Here is a 21,332-nt window from a genome sequence, read left to right as displayed (position 1 = left end):
AGCGATCTTTGTGCTCTTAGTATCTCCCCCTGGAGTTGCCGGGTGTGAAACTGAGCCCACCTGACCGCCGGAATACAGGATGTTAGGGTACCTAGTAGGGACATTGCTTTTCTTAATGTCATACATGGTTGGTTTCGGCCCGCCAAGGCCAGATTTTGCACCTTCTCTATCTTGGACTCTGGGAGCAGACACTCTTGCCTTTCTGAGTCCAGTATAAATCCTAGGAAGGTCTGTTTCTTTAGGGGTTGTAATTTTGATTTTTTGAAATTGACTATCCACCCTAACTCTTGCAAGGTGTTGATCACCTGAGTCAACTGTGCTGTACAGTGGTCCTCTGAACTGCCCACTATAAGAAAATCGTCCAGGTATGGTATTATGACCGTATCATGAATCAGGAGAAAAGCTGTCACTTCCGCTATGACCTTGGTGAAGACCCTCGGGGCTATGGATATGCCAAACGGAAGAGCCCTGAACTGAAAGTGCCTTAGTGTGCCCTGAATATAAAGCGCTACCCTCAGGTATTTCTGGTAATCTGGATGGATAGGGATGTGATAATACGCATCCTTTAAATCGACTACGGCCATGAAGCAATCTTGATGTAGCAGCTTCACTGCCGTAGTTACTGATTCCATCTTGAAGGTCGGGTTCCTTATCCATAGATTGAGGCGTCTGAGATTTATGATTGTCCTGAACGACTGATCCGGTTTTTTTATTAGAAAAAGGGGTGAATAAAACCCCTTTCCTTCCTGTAAGCGTGGCACCACGGACAGTACCCGCTTGTCTATCAGGCTCAGGATTTCTGTTTCTAAGGCCAGTTGTTCCTCGGTCATCTTCCTGATAGGTGTGATGACGACCACGGGTTTTGGCTGACGAATATAGGGGACTTTCAGGCCTTCTTTTAGGATGCTCAGAATCCAGGTATTGGAGGAGATCTTTTCCCAGGCCTGAAAAAAGAGTGCCAATCTCCCTCCTACTGGAATACTGGCGTCATTGTGGTGACTTTTTTGAGGTGGAGTTGCCTCCACCAAACATAAACCCTGATTCTTTCTTCCTTTTATCCTCCCATCTTCTTCTGTCAGCGGGAGGACGCCCTCTATTGAATCTCCCCCTCCGAAAGGGCTGTCTCCTCTGATCCATAGGGAATCTGGGGAAGCTTTTTTTCTTATCGCCTGCTTTCTCCAGAATATCGTCCAAGTTCTTGCCGAACAGGAATCGACCATCGCAGGGGAGAGAGCACAATTTGGCCTTGGACTGAAGGTCACCCGGACAGCCCTTAAGCCATAACGCGCGTCTAGCAGCATTTGATAGTGACGCTGCTCTGGCTGTCAATCGCATAGAGTCCGCCGAGGTATCTGCCAAAAAAGCCGCTGCCCCGTGCAAGAGATACATGTCTGATAAGATCTTCTCTCTTGGGACCCTTGACGCCAGCTTCTCTTCTAATTGCTGCAGCCAGATCATGAGGGAGCGTGCTGTGCAGGTGCCCGCTATCGCCGGCTTTAGACCTCCTACTGTCGCTTCCCATGCGTGCATAAAATATGAGTCCGCTTTTTTGTCCAGCGGGTCCCTAAGAACCCCTGCGTCTTCCAAGGGCAGGGCCAACCTTTTGGAAGACCTGGACACCGCTGCATCTATTTTTGGGACTTTGTCCCATGTCTCCGTATCCTTGTATTCAAAGGGGTATCGTCTCTTAGAGGCGGATGGAAGGGCCCCCGATTTTTCAGGCTTTTTCCACTCTTTCTCAATAAGCGCCTGGATTTTCGCGTTTACTGGAAAGGTTCGTTTTTTCCTCTCCTGAAGCCCCCCAAACATGACGTCCTCTAGGGTTTTAGCCGCCCTTTCTTCCTGTAGGCCCATTGTGGTTCTAATGGCCTTTAGGAGGGCATCTGTATCTTCTACAGGGAAACATGGCTTACCCCCTGTGTCACTATCTGAGGAGTCTGAGGAGGATGATTTTTCCGCCTGAGATGATACTGACGCGGAATCTGAGGGGGAACTAGGGAAATCCTTCCTGCTTTTTTTCCCTTTTTTCAATAAGGACTTAATTGAGCCTTCCATTTCTGACCTGAGGGCAGATATTAGATTGGCTGCGAAACTAGGCGCTTCCTCCGCCATAGTCCGCTGAATGCACGAAGCACAGAGATCTTTTTGCCAGTCTCTTGCTTGGGGAGATTTACATATAGCACAATCCCTATTGTTCTTCTTGCTTCCCGCTTTTCTGGGTCTTTCCTACAGGGTGAAGCATACAATAGAAAACCCCTATTAATATACTGCTAACATTCACGAAGATCACTCACCACCCGTAATCAAGGGTACCAGACTTGAAGGCTGCGTCGGAGCACGTGACCCGCGCTCTTTGGACTTTAAGGAGTGCCCCGACCTGCGGCTGGGGCGACTGCTGCTTGAATGGCTTCCATGCTTTCTGCCAGAGGGCTGTGAGGGAGTCAGGGACGCTGAACGTTCCTGCTTGGACTCCATTTTGCACCGCCGATCTACAGCTGTCTTCCTCCTTTTAAATTGCATGCCTCCGCCTGGTGAGCGTCTTCCTCCCCTCCCCCCTGCGACCGCCGGCCCAGCGCTTCAGAAAGCCGGCCGGCGTCGCACCCGCCGCCATTACACTGTCGCCTTCTGCTGACGTCAGCCGGCGCACCCAGCATTCCAAGCGCCGCTGACGTCAGCGGCCGGAAGACGCCAGCGTCTCTCCCCTACCACGGGGATCGAGATGCGGCGTGCGCGAGGGGAGGGCGGCGCGGTGGGGGCTTCCCGGAGCCACCGGGATCCCATCCACGCCCGTACGAACCCGGAGCCCCAGGGACCCCGGGGACTGCGCTTCCAGGACCCGACGGCCGGCGCTACAGGTATGCTACCTGTTCTTCCCACGCCGGGACGGGCCTGGGTCTTTATCTTTCTCTTCGCCCATAACAGGCACCGCCACAGTGGGATTCCTTCCAGGACAGGAACCCAACTGAAGCGGGGGAGAGGTGCCGCCCCATATGTCTCAGTAGGTCCCTGTCCTGGCGGGGCGGATCCCTCTCTCAGGTGGTGCTGTCATGGGTGAAGGGAAAACACTAAATTTATTGCTTGGAAATTCAAAGACATGTTGTCAGAAGTTTGTAGACTAAAAGAACAATTTACATTTTACTCAAAAATATACCTATAAAGGGAAAAATCAGACAAACTGAAAATTTGAAAGTGGCCTCTCTTACTTTTTTAGCCAGAGCTGCGTATCATTTTAATTCTCAACTGAAGGAGCTGTATGGTGGTTTGTTTTTTTGTTTGACACAAGATAACGTTTTTAGCTGTAACATTTTTATTTACATTCAACTTTTTGATCGCATTTTATTCCACTTTTTTTGGCAGTATGATGTAAAAGCATAGTTTTCTGTCACTTTTTTTTATTAATTTTTATTACAATAAAAGGGGTTAACTAATGTGAAAGTTTTATAGATCCGGTTGTTCCAGAGGTGGCGGTACCAAATTTGTTTTCTTTTTTTTAATTTTGTCTTTACACAAACTTGTGTATTTATTGGCATAATATTTTTTTCAGATTTTATTATTGAGTGAAAGTAATAATAATAATAATGGATCAATTGACCGCCGGCAGCCATGACAAGCCTCGGGATGGGTGTGCCGGAGGGGTGAGAGAAAGAACCCACTCCCACACTCAAGCTTCTAAATCATCTAGAATATAACACAGGTATAACATAATCGGTCCTGATGATATTGCCGCTGCAAAGCAGCTAGCATTCTGCATCGAAATGCCAGCACTTGGAGGAGTGTGGGGGTCCCAACCATTTATTTTCTTCAGCCGTCGGGAAGCGGTTAAACATTTTCTTTTTTTGAAGGATGCTTTTATTACCATTATTAGGATTATAAAAATACATAAGGTATACAAGCAATGGAAATGGAGCAATAAATGCTTGATTTGACGAAAAAAACTAATTAAACCTTTCTATGTATAACCTTTTTGTTATAAGCCAATGTAGCAATATAAATGTTGTGCAATAGGTTGCTAAACAATGAAGTAAGCCTTAACAATAACAAAAATTGCCCATGCTTTGTCCTCTCTCCCATCAAGGAAAATCATAGTAGTGCTAGTGGATCTCATCCTTATGATGTGCGGCTTTGTGTCTCAATATCGCAGACATAACTTGTTGCAGCATTAGCAAAGGACAACAGCCTTTGCTGAATACATGTGATCCAAAACGATCTTGCAAGGATTTACGAATGTGGTAAGATAAACGTTCCATAATACTCTCCCAAATGTCTAAGAAATCTTGTCTTGAACTCTATGTTGATTTTGAAGAGATGCCTCCGCACAGTCCACCTTCATCAGAGACATGTTTTTCCAAAAAACAATTTGTATGAAAGGGGTTGCTTTGGATCCTGCTGATTTTTTTAAAACTTTTTACAGTATTTGTTACTCCTCTTACAGTACTATATACAGCAATACCTTATTAAGGCTGCATATAGCAAAAATCTCGGTCTCCTTGGAAGCTGAGCCGCAGGCTGGGTTCAACAGAGTTCTTTGATGGCAGGCATGGAGGTCTTGAACAGATCCTGGGCTGTCATTGCAACCCATTGTCACCCAGCACATAGAATGACGCCCCCCATATTGATGCACTGGTAACCAGCGGTCAGAGATTGACAGCGGCATTTAAACAGGTTAACAACACAGAAAGAGCTGCGTTCCACCCGTGACTATTCAAGTAATATCCTAGCTCTGATACACAGCCGTTATTCTACTGGGTATGGCACAGTACATGTAACAGCAGATGACGAGAAGAGGTTAAAAAAAGCTTTATAACAAATTAGAAAAATAATTGAATTTCAATAAAACTAATATTACTCCATTTATGAAGACAATAGACATAATATATGAAACACTTACCATGGACTGGTGTTTTTGTGACAACAAAAATGAGCTCGTTATCTGGTGTATCCATGTCCTGGACACTTAAGCAGGTATTCCTTATAACTGCTCCTGCACTATCATGAACAACTACAGGCAATAAAAATATTTGGGGTGGTTCATCGTTTTTGCCCTATAAACAGAAAATGTATGAAAGAGAGTTTATTATATCCATGCATGTGCACTTTACAGCTGAAATAAGATCGGTCACAGAGGAACATTGTGACATAAGACATTAAAGACTACGGCAACTTCTTTGTTTTACAAAATCCTTTCATCACATTGCCTGCTCATATCACTGTTTTGACTGAGCCTAAATGATTGCATATTAGTGTTTTATGCTTTCCTTGAAGCCAACTGAGCAAATCACTTCAGCTTATTTTGCTCTGATGTTCTCATTAAACTTTCATTTGTTCCAGTACATTCTGATTACTTTTGGTTCCGCAGTGTGGAAGGAAATTACATGTATCACATAATGCCATATTCACCATTATACCATTGAATATTTAAAGGGAGTCTGTCACTCCATTTTAGCCCTATCAGCTGCCGGCACCGCCATCAGGGGCTTATCTATAGCATTCTGTAATGCTGTAGATAAGCCCCCTCCCCCCGATGTAACCTGAAAGATAAGAAAAACAAGTTATATTATACTCACTGGGGGGCGGGGGTGTCACGGTCCGGTGCCTCCAATCTTCATACGATGCCGTCCTCCTTCTTACTCTGCAGCGGCTCCGGCGCAACCATACTTTCTCTCTCACCCATGACAGCACCACGGAGAGGGGGTCCGCCCATCAAGGACAGGAACCTACAGATAAAAAGGCGGCACCTCTCCTCCGCCCCCAGTTGGGTTCCTGTCCTTGACGGGTGACCCGTGGAACCAGCAGCAGCAGCTTACCTTGAAGAGGAGTTCAGGGCCGTCCCGTCCGTAATGCTGGCAGCAGGGAGGCCCCTGTCGTGGCGGGGTCGGTTCCTGAAGCCGCCACCGCTGTAGCCAACAGGCTTCACAGGGTGAGAGGACCGAGCCGCCGCCCCGGAAAGGAAACTGGGGGAGGCCGGCACACGCGTGGGCAGCGCCGCGGTACAGAGGTGTACCAATATGGCGCTGCCCCGGAAATGAAGGTGATGACTTCCGGGTCGCCGCGGTCGGCGCATGCGCACTGCGCGCTCCCCGGGGCACAGAGCGGAGCAGGCTGGGAGAGGAAGTGACGTCATGGCTGGGAAATTTAAAAAGAGAACGCTGGAACTACTCCTTGCTGGAAGCGTCCTGTAAGAATGGAGGACAGCGACCAGAACGAGGAGCAGCCAGAGCAGCAGCCTAAGCAGCAGCAGAAGCACAGGCAACACCACCATCACCGGCAAAAAGATAAGGACAAGTGCGAGGGCCGGTCCAGTAGCCACTCCACGCAGCGCGGCAAGTCGACTGCGAGGAGCAAGTCACCTTCCTTGGATCAATCCGTGAGGGATCTGAATCCACCTCCCGAACTGGTACCTGCAACCGCGCATACTGGGGTAAGTGATCTACGTGAATGTTCCCCATTGTAATAGACTTCTTTCCCTTATTAGGGAAAGAAGAAAGAGAAAACAAAGAACAGGGAATGCCCCACCTGTAGCAGACCACTACCAGCTTCTTGGGATAAAAAGCTCTGCAAATCCTGCATACAGGAAGTTCTTTGTGATGAAACCCCGGATTACGACTCGGATCTAAGAGCCGTAATCCGATCGGAGTTTCAGAGTGCCTTTTCATCCCTAAAACACAAAGGGAAAGCAAAAAGAAGGGATGTAGTAGTAGGCTCCCAGTCAGAAGTCTCGACGTCAGGGGAAGCTACCTCACAGACTTCAGACACCGACTCGCCATCCTCAGACAAAGAAACGGGGGGCCGTCACTCTTTTCCCCTAGAGGAGGTAGACATGTTAGTGAGGGCAGTAAGGTCTACCATGGGGGTGGCAGACCCTCGGCCTTATAGATCAGTCCAGGACATAATGTTCGGGGGACTGGGACAAAAGAAACGCAGAGTGTTTCCACTAAACGAGAATGTACAGGGCCTGAAAAAAAAAGAATGGGAAAGACTGGATAGGAAGAACTCCATGGTCCCTTCCCTTAAGAGAAAATATCCATTCGACGAGGAGGCGTCCACGTCTTGGGACAAAGCCCTGAAACTAGACGTGGTGGTCGCCAAGGCCTCAAAAAAATTTGCACTCCCCTTTGAGGATATGGGTACTCTAAAAGACCCCTTAGATAAAAAGGCAGATACTTTCCTCAAGGGCACTTGGGAATCAGCTGGGGGAAATCTTAGGCCAGCGATAGCGGCAACATGTACCTCCAGAGCCCTCATGGTATGGGTGGATCAACTAGAGAAACAGTTAAGGGAAGGTACACCCAGGGAGAAGATCCTGGAATCCATTCCAGTAATAAAGGGAGAGGCGGCCTTCTTAGCCGACTCATCAGCTGATTCAGTAAGGTTGTCATCCAAAGCAGCAGCCCTGTCAAACGCAGCCCAAAGAACACTGTGGCTCAAATGTTGGCCAGGGACTTACAGACTAAGATGAAGCTATGCTCCATCCCCTGTGAAGGGAAATTCCTATTCGGAGAGACGCTGGATGACATCCTCCAAAAGGCAGGGGATAAAAAGAAGGGATTCCCAAACCTGGGTCCTGCAGGTTTTAAAAGATCCTTTCGAAACAAAAAGTTTTTTCAGAGGAGACCCCCGAGAGAACAGAAATGGGACAGGGGTTCTTCTTCGGTAACTCGTCCCGAGACAAAAAAACCCTCCAAGTGACTGTTTGCCCAGGGTGGGAGGGAGGCTAAGCTTTTTTCTCCCAGCCTGGAGGAAAATATCGAACAACCCTTGGTTATTAAATCTCATAGGATCAGCCTAAGGATAGACTTTCTTTCTCTCCCACCTCAAAAATATGTGGTGACCCCACTAAGATCTTCAATAAGAGAACAAAAAGCTCTCGAAAAAGAGGTCCTAAGCTTGTTGAGCAAAAGAGTCCTCCAGGAGGTTCCCCCGCAGGAGAGAGGCAGAGGGTTCTACTCCCCTCTTTTTCTAGTGACCAAACCGGACGGTACCTTCCGGACAATTATAAATCTAAAGAGGCTAAACGATTACGTCAAAAACCAAAAATTCAAAATGGAGTCAATCAAGTCAACCACCAATATTCTCTTCCCACATTGCTTCATTACAGTATTAGATCTCAGCGATGCGTACTATCACGTCCCCATCCACAAAGACTCCCGAAAATACCTCAGACTGGCGGTCTACATAGGAGGCAAAATAAGGGAGTTTCAGTACAGGGCCCTGCCATTTGGAATTTCTCTAGCCCCGCGAGTTTTCACAAAACAAGTAGCAGAAATGATGGCTCACCTAAGAGAACAAGATATTTTAATAATCCCATATTTGGACGACTTTTTAATAGCAAGCAACTCGGCCCAAAGATGCAAGGAACAGAGGGAGAGTGATGCACACTCTACAGAACCTCGTCTGGCTTCTAAACCTAAAAAAATCGAGGTTGGAGCCCAGCAAAGTTCAGGAGTTCCTAGGACTAATACTGGACTCAAACACCCAGGAGTGTTACCTTCCAGACCGCAAAAAAGAGAGGATTGCTCAGATGGTAGCAAAAGCGATTCAGAACCCTTTCATGACGCTAAGAAAAGCAATATCACTACTAGGGTCCCTCTCCGCCTGCCTGCCAGTGGTCCAGTGGGCGCAGCTACATACGAGAGATCTCGAATGGGATGTATTAGCCAACCAGTTAGCATTAGGAGGTCACTTGGAAGGTCACGTTACACTAGACTCAAAAACTATTCATTCCCTAGCTTGGTGGAGAAACAGAGACAACCTATCCAAAGGGATTCCCTGGGTAATAAAAATCACACACATAATTACCACGGATGCCAGTCCCAAGGCACATATGAGCAACAGGGTGGCTCAGGGGGAATGGGGAGGTCAGGAACTAGAAGCCTCCTCGAACCAAAAGGAACTATTGGCAGTAGGTTATGCCCTAACACACTTCCTACCTGTGCTACGGGGTCATCACTTCCGCATATTTTCTGACAATCGGGTGACGGTGGCCTAAATAAATCATTAGGGGGGAACCAGGTCCCGAACACTAATGAACACATCCTCTGAAATCTTCACCCTAGCCGAGACAAATCTACTATCACTCTCTGCACTACATATACGGGGAACAGAAAACCAGAGAGCAGACTTTCTGAGTCGTACCCAGTTACGCCAGGGAAAATGGGTTCTTAAAACAGTCCATTTTTCGGCAGATTGTAAAAATGTGGGGAACCCCGGACATGGATCTGTTTGCCGACCACAAAAACAAAAAAGTAGAAGCATTCTGTTCCCTAAACCCCAGGGGAAATCCCCGGACCCTGGATGCGTTTATGCTTCCGTGGACACAGGGCCTAATGTATGCCTTTTCGCCGTCCATTCTCATTCCGGCAGTCATAAGGAAAGTCAGAGAAGACAAAGCAAGAATGATACTATCCTAGTGAATAGACTCAAAAAACACAGCAAAAACCACAAGAACATAAAGACAAAGATAAAAATACTCGCAGGTATTTTCCTGCTTCCAGTGTTAGCATACAAATTTATCTCAATTGTTACACCACCACTGCTCCAATTGACTGAAAGGGTGTATTCAGTTCCCACTTAGACAGGATCTGATATGGTTGTTGGTAGCTATAATTAGGTATTGTCTGAAATCATAGTCATAGCTAGATTCTGCTTTCTGTGACTTCATTTACCTTTAAGACAACCCATTATTATCAAGAGGCCCTATACTCACACTGGAAGCAGGAAAATACCTGCAAGTATTTTTATCTTTGTCTTTATGTTCTTGTGGTTTTTGCTGTGTTTTTTGAGTCTATTCACTAGGGTGATGTTCGTCAAATCATTTTAATGATTTTTATTAAAAGTTAAATTTTATCCATTGCTTTCTATATATACTTTTTGGATATAATCCCGCTATCATTTTATTTACAAGAATGATACTAATAGCCCCCTTTTAGCCAAAAAGAACCCGGTTCTCCTCCTGGCTGAGAATACTGTCAATAACAGACCCTTGGGTCCTACCAGATCTCCCAGACCTACTGTCCCAAGGACCCGTGTTACACCCTCAGGCAGTGAACCTCTATTTAACAGCATGGAATTTGAAAGGGCACTGCTGAGGGGGAGGGGGTTCTCTGAAAACCTGGTTTCTACGCTACAAAAGAGTAGGAAACCGATCACAACCAGTGCCTATGGGAGAACTTGAAGGAAATTTCTGTCCAGCTCTGGGGCAAGGGTTCAGGATTGCGTCCAGATTGACAAAATTCTCGAATTTCTGCAAAAGGGTTTAGAACAGGGGCTAGCGACTAACACATTGAAGGTACAGATAGCGGCATTAGGTTCCCTGTATAACCAGGACATGGCAGGCAACCCCTGGGTAGCACGGTTTATTAGGGCCGTAGCCAGGTCTAGACCAATAATTACCCAGAAATTACCATCATGGGATCTAAACCTAGTATTGTCTGCACTAACAGGGCCCCCATTCAAGCCCATCCAGTCAGCACCCCTAAAAACCCTGTCATTAAAGACTGTACTTCTAGTGGCCCTAACATCCGCTCGCAGGGTGAGCAATATTCAAGCTCTGTCAGCGATACCACCGTTCACTAAAATCCTAGACGATAGAGTCATACTGAAAACTGACCTGGCATATCTAACTAAGGTAGCGACACACTTCCATAGGTCCCAAGAAGTAGTCCTTCCTTCCTTCTTCCCAAATCCTAGGAATAGGGGAGAGAAGAGATTTCACACCCTAGATGTGAAGAGGTGCCTAGTTCAGTACTTAGAGGCCACCAAGGGATGTAGGAAGAAAGAGTCTCTCTTTGTATGTTTCCAGGGACCTCGGAAGGGACTCAAGGCATCCAAGAGAACCCTAAGCATGGTGGATAAGGGATGCGATTGCCCTGGCGTATTCATCCAGCGGGAATACCATCCCGGAGGGTTTAAAAGCTCACTCTACAAGGGCAATGGCGACCTCATGGGCAGAAAGATCAGAGGTATCGATAGAACAGATCTGTAAGGCGGCCACCTGGTCAACACCTTCCACCTTTTTCAGACACTATCGTTTAGATCTAGCCTCTACGTCTGACCTGACCTTCGGGAGAAGGGTCCTTCAGGCGGTGGTCCCTCCCTAAGCTACGAATCTCTGAAATTCTCTCCGGTGGTGCTGTCATGGGTGAGAGAGAATAGCTTAGTTACTCACCGATAATGGTGTTTCTCGGAACCCATGACAGCACCCGCTTATTTCCCCCCCTTCACGTGTGCGGTGAGCAAGGTTTAATGTGTGTAGAGTGTTTTTGTTTAGACACAGTGCTTCTCCATAATATGCAATATTATAATGTTATGTATATACTTTTGTTGTTAACTAACCGGGAGACCCTCTGATGCTCTGTAACCAACTGGGGGCGGAGGAGAGGTGCCGCCTTTTTATCTGTAGGTTCCTGTCCTTGATGGGAGGATCCCCTCTCCGTGGTGCTGTCATGGGTTCCGAGAAACACCGTTATTGGTGAGTAACTAAGCTATTCTCTGCCCTGTTGAGGGCAGAGTAAATTACTGCAGTGCGCAGGCGCCGGGAAAGGTCAGCGCAGTCTGGAGCCTGCGCACTGCAGTACTTTACTCTGCCCTCAACAGGGCAGAGAAAGTACGCCTGCGTCGGAGCCGCAGCAGAAGTAAGAAGAAGGATGGCACCGTATGAAGATGGGAGGTGCCGGACGGGACCGCGACACCCATCGGACCCAATATAATCTAACTTGTTTTTCTTCTCTTTCAGGTTACATCGGGGGGCTTATCTACAGCATTACAGAATGCTGTAGATAAGCCCCTGATGGTGGTGCCGGCAGCTGATAGGACTACAATGGGGTGACAGAATCCCTTTAAGAAGGCTGCATTGGGCACAATAAAACTGACCACGTCAAATGGTTGCTTTGGCCATCAGCTGTTTTGACTGAGCTTGCATACTTAAGAGAACAAATCAAATGGCCTGGTTACATATCTTCCTTGCACAAAATATTTTGAGAACGGAGCACCAGTCGAATAAAAACACTCACCTCTATAGTGATAGTGATATTGTGAATTTCAGACTGGCTCGATCCATCAGTCATAAAGAAACTAAAGTAGTCAACACTTGGCTCCACGCTGTCATGGACACTCTGCACATAGTAGATGTAATTTTCTATTATATCCTGAATTAAAAATGAAGATTCTGAGCCCTCCTGACCTCCCAGAGAAGTTCGACCTCCTGCTCCAATGTGTTACAAAGCAAAAATAAAAAAATAAAAAGTATATTGCAGTTATACACATTCACAGAGTGCCAACAAATTCTACAGCACTTTACAGAACTGTCCCCCAATTGGGCTTAAAATAGTTTTTTTTTTAATGTATTTTAAACTAAAGCCAATTTCATAGGAAGTCAATTAACCTTTCGGTAGGTTTTTGTAGTGTGGGAAGATCTGTGGTATATAAAGAAAACTCAAGAAAACACAGTTGACATTTATGATATAGGATATCATATACCATCAATAAGTCATTATTTTTACAGCATAATTTAAAGATACACTCCAACTAAGATCACCAAATAGACACCTTAAATGTAAACATTTAAAAAGACAGTATTGTAACAGTAATCGTCTAGTATGCCATGTTACATATATGTGAAATGGAGGAGACTTTGTCGTACATTTCACAGGCTAATATATCACATACTATAAGAAAATGGTACACTCAAACTACTTGTATTACTAAATTGATCTATGAGCTTTCTGAAATATGGTGCATAATGTCAACCCAACACAAAGTCAACTAACAAATCTCAATGAACTTTGAAAAGACTAAACTGTAATTTTGTGTACTGCTCTGGAGCTCTTTATGGACCCCAGTGAGATTCTTAACACACCCACATCTGCAGATACTGCCATACATGTGCTATCTCATGTATACAGAAGAATATGTACACAGCTCAGCAATATGATCACAGCATAAAGAGGTATATGCAAAGAAAACAGATGCAAGAAGTGCAAGTCCAATGTTCTAATGTTAATGATCACACTGAAAAAGAAAACATTACTAAGATTAATTAAAGGTTAACCGATTTCTTTACCCGTGTGGATTGGATGGGTTGTTACTGACATCTGATGAGAATTTTCATGTCAATAGCACCTTTAGAATTATATTTACTTAGAAAATTAGTGTATGCCACTTGGGTGCACAAGCAGGGTTTCACTCCGTTAACAGGCAAAGATATAAACAGGTAGTTGGAGAAGAGAGCCTGCAGTGGTACAGGTAAAGTGACCTCTGCCGCCGTATAGTGCACCCTTCCTCTGATTTCCACAATATGTTGGGTCAGACACAAGTCTCAATTGTTGACTGAAACGTCACACATGTTCTGTTTTGGATTACAAATGTTCAAATGGTCTCATCTACGTCATATAGTGGAGTGCAGAGTCAATTATATAGGTAGCAATATGTCATTGCTTAATATAATGGGAAAACCCTTTGAATTGCATGTACAGTTGTGGCCAAAAGTATTGACACCCCTGCAATTCTGTCAGATAATACTCAGTTTCTTCCTGAAAATGATTGCAAACACAAATTCTTTGGTATTATTATCTTCATTTAATTTGTCTTAAATGAAAAAACACAAAAAGAATTGTCCTAAAGCCAAATTGGATATAATTCCACACCAAACATAAAAAAGAGGGTGGACAAAAGTATTGGCACTGTTCGAAAAATCATGTGATGCTTCTCTAATTTGTGTAATTAACAGCACCTGTAACTTACCTGTGACACCTAACAGGTGTTGGCAATAACTAAATCACACTTGCAGCCAGTTGACATGGATTAAAGTTGACTCAACCTCTGTCCTGTGTCCTTGTGTGTACCACATTGAGCATGGAGAAAAGAAAGAAGACCAAAGAACTGTCTGAGGACTTGAGAAACCAAATTGTGAGGAAGCATGAGCAATCTCAAGGCTACAAGTCCATCTCCAAAGACCTGAATGTTCCTGTGTCTACCGTGTGCAGTGTCATCAAGAAGTTTAAAGCCCATGGCACTGTGGCTAACCTCCCTAGATGTGGACGGAAAAGAAAAATTGACAAGAGATTTCAACGCAAAATTGTGCGGATGTTGGATAAAGAACCTCAACTAACATCCAAACAAGTTCAAGCTGCCCTGCAGTCCAAGGGTACAAACAGTGTCAACCCGTACTATCCGTCGGCGTCTGAATGAAAAGGGACTGTATGGTAGGAGACCCAGGAAGACCCCACTTCTTACGCCGAGACATAAAAAAGCCAGGCTGGAGTTTGCCAAAACTTACCTGAAAAAGCCTAAAACATTTTGGAAGAATGTTCTCTGGTCAGATGAGACAAAAGTAGAGCTTTTTGGGCAAAGGCATCAACATAGAGTTTACAGGAGAAAAAAAGAGGCATTCAAAGAAAAAAACACGGTCCCTATAGTCAAACATGGCAGAGGTTCCCTGATGTTTTGTGGTTGCTTTGCTGCCTCTGGCACTGGACTGCTTGACCGTGTGCATGGCATTATGAAGTCTGAAGACGACCAACAAATTTTGCAGCATAATGTAGGGCCCAGTGTGAGAAAGCTGGGACTCCCTCAGAGGTCATGGGTCTTCCAGCAGGACAATGACCCAAAACACACTTCAAAAAGCACTGGAGACTTCTAAGGTGATCAGCAATGAGTCCAGGCCTGAATCCCATAGAACACCTGTGGAGAGATCTAAAAATGGCAGTTTGGAGAAGGCACCCTTCAAATATCAGGGACCTGGAGCAGTTTGCTAAAGAAGAATGGTCTAAAATTCCAGCAGAGCATTGTAAGAAACTCATTGATGGTTACCGGAAGCGGTTGGTCGCAGTTATTTTGGCTAAAGGTTGTGCAACCAAGTATTAGGCTGAGGGTGCCAATACTTTTGTCTGGCCCATTTTTGGAGTTTTGTGTGAAATGATCAATGTTTTGCTTTTTGCTTCATTTTCTTTTGTGTTTTTTTCATTTAAGACAAATTAAATGAAGATAATAATACCAAAGAATTTGTGTCTGCAATCATTTTCAGGAAGAAACTGAGTATTATCTGACAGAATTGCAGGGGTGTCAATACTTTTGGCCACAACTGTATATGAGACTTGCGTATCCCACAAGCATACAGCATTAATTTTGAGAAATGCAGTCCAAGGAGTTTCCAAGTCGGATACAGCTGACTTCTTGCAGAAACACCTATGCAGCAATATAAAGTTCTTCATCTGATAGCGCATTCATCTTTACTCAGCTCATTTAAACATTAGCACGTCACGGAAGAAATGTATAGCCAGCAGCAAGTTTCAAGCAATCTCACAGAAGAGATATGTTTTGCTTCTCAAAACTGATTTAACATCAAAATACACAACAGATAGTATTAAAGAATACTCACTGTTCACATTTCATTCCAAGCATTGGGAAAATACTAGACTTACCGTTTTTTATGTTCTCAAGGTAACCAAACCTTGGTTCTCTGACAATATTCATTTGTAGCCTAGGTACGAACGCGACAGACTTCAGGGGTAGTATATCATGTGCAGATAACGGAATTCTCCCCCCTTCTTGCACCTATGAATTTAGCAAAATCATTAAATGTATTCCCGCAGAAGGTCCACTTTGTTTGTCCTTAATAGTATAGCAAGTGATGTGGGACAGTTTGTCAGTCACGTAACATTTATCAGATAAAGAGTTAGTATTTTTCTATAACTGTTGGTTAAACCAGAGGCAAACAGTGAGTTTTTGTTTTTACTTTTTCATTGATTATAACAATGTGGTTTGGCAGGTAAATGCGTGACACCTGACTCTAAAGGTGATATCCAACCTTCTAAAATTCTTAGGATAGGTTATCAATATTAAATTGGTGGGGGTCCAACACTTGACACCCCCATCTATCAGCTAGCCACAAGTGTTGTAGTTTCTCACTGTTTTACGTTTCTCAAAACCCTGTCTAATTAGTAGCAATGGTTTAGAATAAGTGACTGGCACAAAGCAGACATCTCTATGTGTCCGGTGAGCAGATAACCAGAGCTATGTTAACATTGAAGAGACTCTGTACCACCGACACAAGCACAGAGGCGCCTTCAGATAGTTGATTGCCAAGAGTGTAGAGAAGTGGAATCCGACTGATCCAATATTTCTCACCTATTCTGAGGATAGGCCTCCAATTTTATAAGTCTTTAAATGGTGGCTCATAAGTGGAAAATAAAAAAATCAAGAGGAGTTAGATTTTTTTTACTCTAGTCAAAGGACACTTACAGTTATTTGTTCGCCAGACTGAATTACAGGTAGACTCCTACTCGCTGGTGTAATGGTGATGGTGAATATCTGATTGTCCAGACGATCATTGTCCTCATTGTACACCGTGAAGTGGAAGAGATCAGTGAGTGGCTGGTTGTCCATCTCTGATATCGTGGAATACCTGCAAACGACAGGTACGTAACAAAAAACTGACGGTTAAGCTAGTTTCTATACTATAAAATGCCTATCTGAATTTCTTGTACATTAACCAAAAAAGAAAACATGGTATTCTGGATGAAATGCTTCAAGTCCAAACATTTTAACCCCTTAATGTCCAATGACGGACACAGTCCGTCATTAGACATATCCCCTGCTTTGATGAGGGCTCCGGCGCTGAGCCCGCATCAAAGCCGAGACATGTCAGCTGTTATGAACAGCTGACATGTGCCCGCAATAGGCGAGAGCAGAATCGCCGTCCGCCCGCGCCTATTAACTAGTTAAATCCCGCTATCAAAGTTGACAGCGGGCATTTAAATAGCATTTCCGGCCGCCGGGCCGGAAATGACCTCATTGCCGACCCCCGTCATGTGATCGGGGGTCGGCGTCATGTTGCCTGGACAACCAGAGGTCTCTATGAGACCTCTATGGTTGTTCCAGGCATATGGCTTTCAGCGCCACCCGGTGGTCGGCGCTGAAAGCACAGGAGTAAATTTGCTACATATGTGCGATCTGCTCATCGCCCATATCTAGCAGAGCTGATCGGGTTGCGCATGCTTCTAGCCTCCTATGGAGGCTATTGAAGCATGCCAAAAGTAAAAAAAAAAAAAAAATGTTTAAAAATAAAAAAATTAAAAAGACCTAAAAGTTCAAAGTTCAAATCACCCCCCTTTCGCCCCAATCAAAATAAAGCAGTAAAATAAAAATCCCACATACACATATTAGGTATCGCCGCGTTCAGAATCACCTGATCTATCAATAAAAAAAAGCATTAACCTGATCGCTAAACGGCGTAGCGAGAAAAAAATTAAAAACGCCAGAATTACATTTTTTTGGTTGCCAAGACATTGCATTAAAATGCAATAACGGGCGATCAAAAGAATGTATCTGCACAAAAGTGGCATCATTAAAAATGTCAGCTACGGGTCTCGGAAAATTGCGCAATTTTTTTTTTTTTTTTTTTTAGCAAACTTTGGAATTTTTTTTCACCACTTAGATAAAAGAGGACATAGACATGTTTTGTGTCTATGAACTTGTAATGACCTGGAGAATCATAATGGCAGGTCAGATTTAGCATCTAGTGAACCTAGCAAAAAAGCCAAGCAAAAAAACACCACACTTGGAATTTTTTTCCCGTTTTCGAGTACACGACATGGTAAAACCAATGGTGTCATTTAAAAGTACAACTCGTCCCGCAAAAAAAAAGCCCTCACATGGCCATATAGACGGAAAAATAAAAAAGTTATGGCTCTGTAAAGAAGGGGAGCGAAAAACGAATACGAAAAATCAAAAAAAGCTCCGGTCATTAAGGGGTTAATAAGCGCATTGTAGTCCCTCTTAAGCTGGGTGTCCGTTTGGGACCCAGAGACTCTGCCACTATTCACACTAGGTAGGTTTTACCGTAAATGTAGTTACTGTCTCAAATGGGTACACCTTGCCGTGATGGGACAGCTTTATACTTTTTTGATCAAAACTGTGTTTACCAAGTACCCTATGTTATTTAATGCACTTGCTTTTTTACTTATTTATTAGGGTATATACACATTGTTTTTTCCTTTGGTTTTGCATTATGGTTTTTGTAAGAGGCAACCATTTCCAGAATTTTCCTCTACTATTCCAATATATTTAGACGTAAACCTAAAGAACACAGTATTTTAGAGAGGATCTACAGTAAAATGGTAAAGATATTTTCATTTTACTGCTTTCCGAGAGAACAACTCACTTAATCTTCCTATTTTTGATATCTTCCATTGTGAAGAAAGAAAATTCTGATAGCTCCTCAGGTGCTTGTTCTGACTTGGTCTTGGTTAGAACGCCATACATTGGCAGGGAGACTAGCTGGATTCTGATTTTGGAGTCCTGGGAATGATTATCCTGATTAGGAAAAATAAAGTCCATTATGATGAGTAATACAACGAAGCGTTTACATTGTAATGAACTCTCCAAATACAATATGAAATATCTACAAAGCATCACAATTTAGTTGAAGCTTATGATGTGCTTCGACAAGTCACCAGTTCCTTAGGCTAGGTTCATACTGCGTTAAAGCAGCCCGTTCAACGCATAGTGATGACGGGCTGCTTTAACGCTATAGCATAACGCGATCGCGTTATGCTATACTGCTAGTGAAGATGCTTCATCTGGACTAGAGGGGACGGACACTCGGACGCTGCAGCCCGCGTCTGAGGGTCCGTCACTGAATTACGGCACATCGCTAGCGCATGCCGTTTACGGCATGTGTTGGCAATGTGCCCGATAATGGGGGTTAATGGCAGCGTTAATGGATTGCGTTACACCGCGTTATGCCACGGTGTAACGCAATCCGTTAAATGGACTGCCTTAACGCAGTGTGACCCCGGCCTTATATTTCATTTATATGATGAATGAACCAGTCATGGATAGTGTTAGGTATGAACTGTAAAAAGTAATGAAATCATCCTGCGTCACTGAGATAGAAGTTATCTGAGTTGGTCCATTATCCACTGAGTATTCATTAAGTGGAGCAAAAATGCAGATTCAGATTTTTATTCTCTTTATAGAGCTTTAGAAGCTGAGCAGAAATGCCACAACCAAAACAGATTTCTACAACAGTGTGCTTTTCTATGGAACTATGTGCTCTTGCCTTTGTTATAGTATGAAAACCAAAGGTAATGCATTCATTAATACGTAATTGGCAATCTCACAAGTGACAGCTGCTGTAATTGTGAGGATTATTTGCATAAAATATTACTTGATTGCATTACTTAGCAAGAAAATATGCAACTTTCATCCTCAAATCACATTAACAAAGACTTTCTTTTTTTCAAAGCCACTGAATGAATAATGACACAGCCTCTTAAACACCATCACTTTCATTATGGAGCCACAAGTTAAGCAGGCATAGCAGGAAAATTTCTCTGCAATGTCTCCTTTGATAATAAACAAATGGTAGACATCAAGTGATATTCTACAAATGGAGCTAATGATTCCTTACTGTTTCACCTGCTAGGATGGTTATGGGGATTTATAACTAATCACTAATCCATACGTTTGTGTTTCCGGAAATATACATAAAGGACAGGATGCCACATCGCAAAAATAAGACCTCTCCTTTGTGCTTGTTGGAAATCTTCTGACTTCATATCATCCTCATATTAAAGGATTATTTGCACAATTGGATTATTTTTCACAAAGTACAGTGCCAGCATAAATAATTTTAATATACATACTAATCCCAACATTTGGTTTCCTCCTTGAGTGTTTTATTCAACCTGCTCACCCCCTCTCTGCTTCCAACAGCACCCATATAAAGTAGGACCAGCACCTCTAAGCCCATATAGTTATATGTTCAGGAATGAGGTATATGTTCCCATTGTGTTCTGTATAACACAAACAAGAGCTTTTATTATTCTCACCTATTGGGCAGCCCCAGTACTGTAATGGGCATGCACAGGGAAAGGTCAATGAGCGCCGACGCATGCGCCCTACAGTACCTTGCTCAGTCCTAAGCAGGGCACAGAGAAGTATGCCTGCGCGGGAGTGTGAAGGGGGACACTGTGTGAATGAGGTAGGATGCGTCATCCACACAAAGCAAGAAGAATATAATGATCGCAAGAAGAGAGGAGACACAGGATCAAGACCTTCTACTCCCATTGGTACGGGAGACACAGGATCAAGAACCTTCTACTCCCATTGGTCCGGAATGCACCATAGGTTAGTATAATAAAAGCTCTTTTTTTGTGCTAAGCAAAGCGCCTTGGGGACACATACTCAGCATTCTAGAATGCTGTAAATGAGGGCTTACAGGTGCTGGCCCTACTTTATATGGTAAAAACTCATTTCCCAACCACACAGATTATCAGTGCTGCAGTGCACCTCCCTCTTCTCTCTTATATATGTAAGCCTCCTTACACTGGCATGCCAGGCTTGTCACTCTCCACAAGGAGAAACGTTACCCTTTAGATCCCAGTCAGAAGCTGGTCACTTAACCAAATCAGATTTCATACTTTGCACTGACGAGGGGCAAAATTCAGAAACATCATGTCTGCAAATTTGAGATTCTGATTTGGCTTTTATCCTAAGTCACATTCCAAGGCCTGTTAAAGGGTTGATATTGACTTTTAGGATTGCGACTTCCAATAGGTGGCACTAGAGGTACTAGAGGTGGTACTAGAGTTCAAATCATCTTCTCTGAAGAGGCAATTTGCTGATATATAAATACACACTACTGTGGAAAAAAGCTACAAAGTAAGAATGCTTTAAAAAAAATAAAAGTATCAATAGTTTATTTTTATCAATTAATCGAATGTAAAGTAAATGAACAAAAGATACATTTAAATCAAATTATTATTTGAAGTGACTATTCTTTGCCTTCAAAACAGCATCGGTTCTTCTTAGCACGCTTGCTCAAAGTCAGCAACAGAAAAAAGGTGAAATATTTGGTTGTAATAGAAGACTGTTTACTGAAGGGCTGGAAAGCAGTAAAAAATAGGTATTAGACCTACCGGTAATGATGTTTCCAGGAGTCCATCCTGACAGCACCATGGAGGACGTCCTCCTCCTCCTTACAGGGACAGGAAAGCACACGAGAGGTTAAAAGGCCATGTCCCACCCCCTTTCCCTCAGTGATTTGACAAGTACCACAAGGTGGATGATGCTAGTAACGGTTTAATGAAACAATCATATTACAGCATATGACATAACATAATACAACATAGTATAACATAACAGGGAGGGAACTACCCGTGCTGTCAGGATGGACTCCTGGAAACATCATTACCGGTAGGTCTAATACCTATTTTCCAGGACGTCCACCTGACAGCACCATGGAGAGTACCAAAGCACCTCCTCAGGGTGGGATTACTGCCTGGAGAACTTTTCTCCCAAATGCGGTTTGTTGGCCAGCTAACACATCTAGT

General features: G+C 43.9%; 1 protein-coding gene across 1 annotated transcript in view; it reads right to left on the bottom strand.

The window, feature by feature from the left end:
- FRAS1 (Fraser extracellular matrix complex subunit 1) overlaps nucleotides 1-21,332 on the bottom strand; it is a 692,624-nt gene that overhangs the window by 130,859 nt on the left and 540,433 nt on the right. The window contains exons 39-43 of the mRNA XM_073542109.1: nucleotides 18,158-18,309; nucleotides 16,237-16,399; nucleotides 15,417-15,549; nucleotides 12,009-12,199; nucleotides 4,889-5,042 (exon numbers count right to left, since the gene is read on the bottom strand). Coding sequence (XP_073398210.1) covers nucleotides 4,889-5,042; nucleotides 12,009-12,199; nucleotides 15,417-15,549; nucleotides 16,237-16,399; nucleotides 18,158-18,309 — 793 coding nt within the window. The remainder of the gene's footprint in view (nucleotides 1-4,888; nucleotides 5,043-12,008; nucleotides 12,200-15,416; nucleotides 15,550-16,236; nucleotides 16,400-18,157; nucleotides 18,310-21,332) is intronic.

Source organism: Dendrobates tinctorius, unplaced genomic scaffold (genome assembly GCF_039654945.1).
Source record: "Dendrobates tinctorius isolate UK_male_01 unplaced genomic scaffold, ASM3965494v1 ptg000011l, whole genome shotgun sequence".
Taxonomy (NCBI): domain Eukaryota; kingdom Metazoa; phylum Chordata; class Amphibia; order Anura; family Dendrobatidae; genus Dendrobates; species Dendrobates tinctorius.
This window is presented reverse-complemented; position numbering and strand designations above follow the sequence as displayed.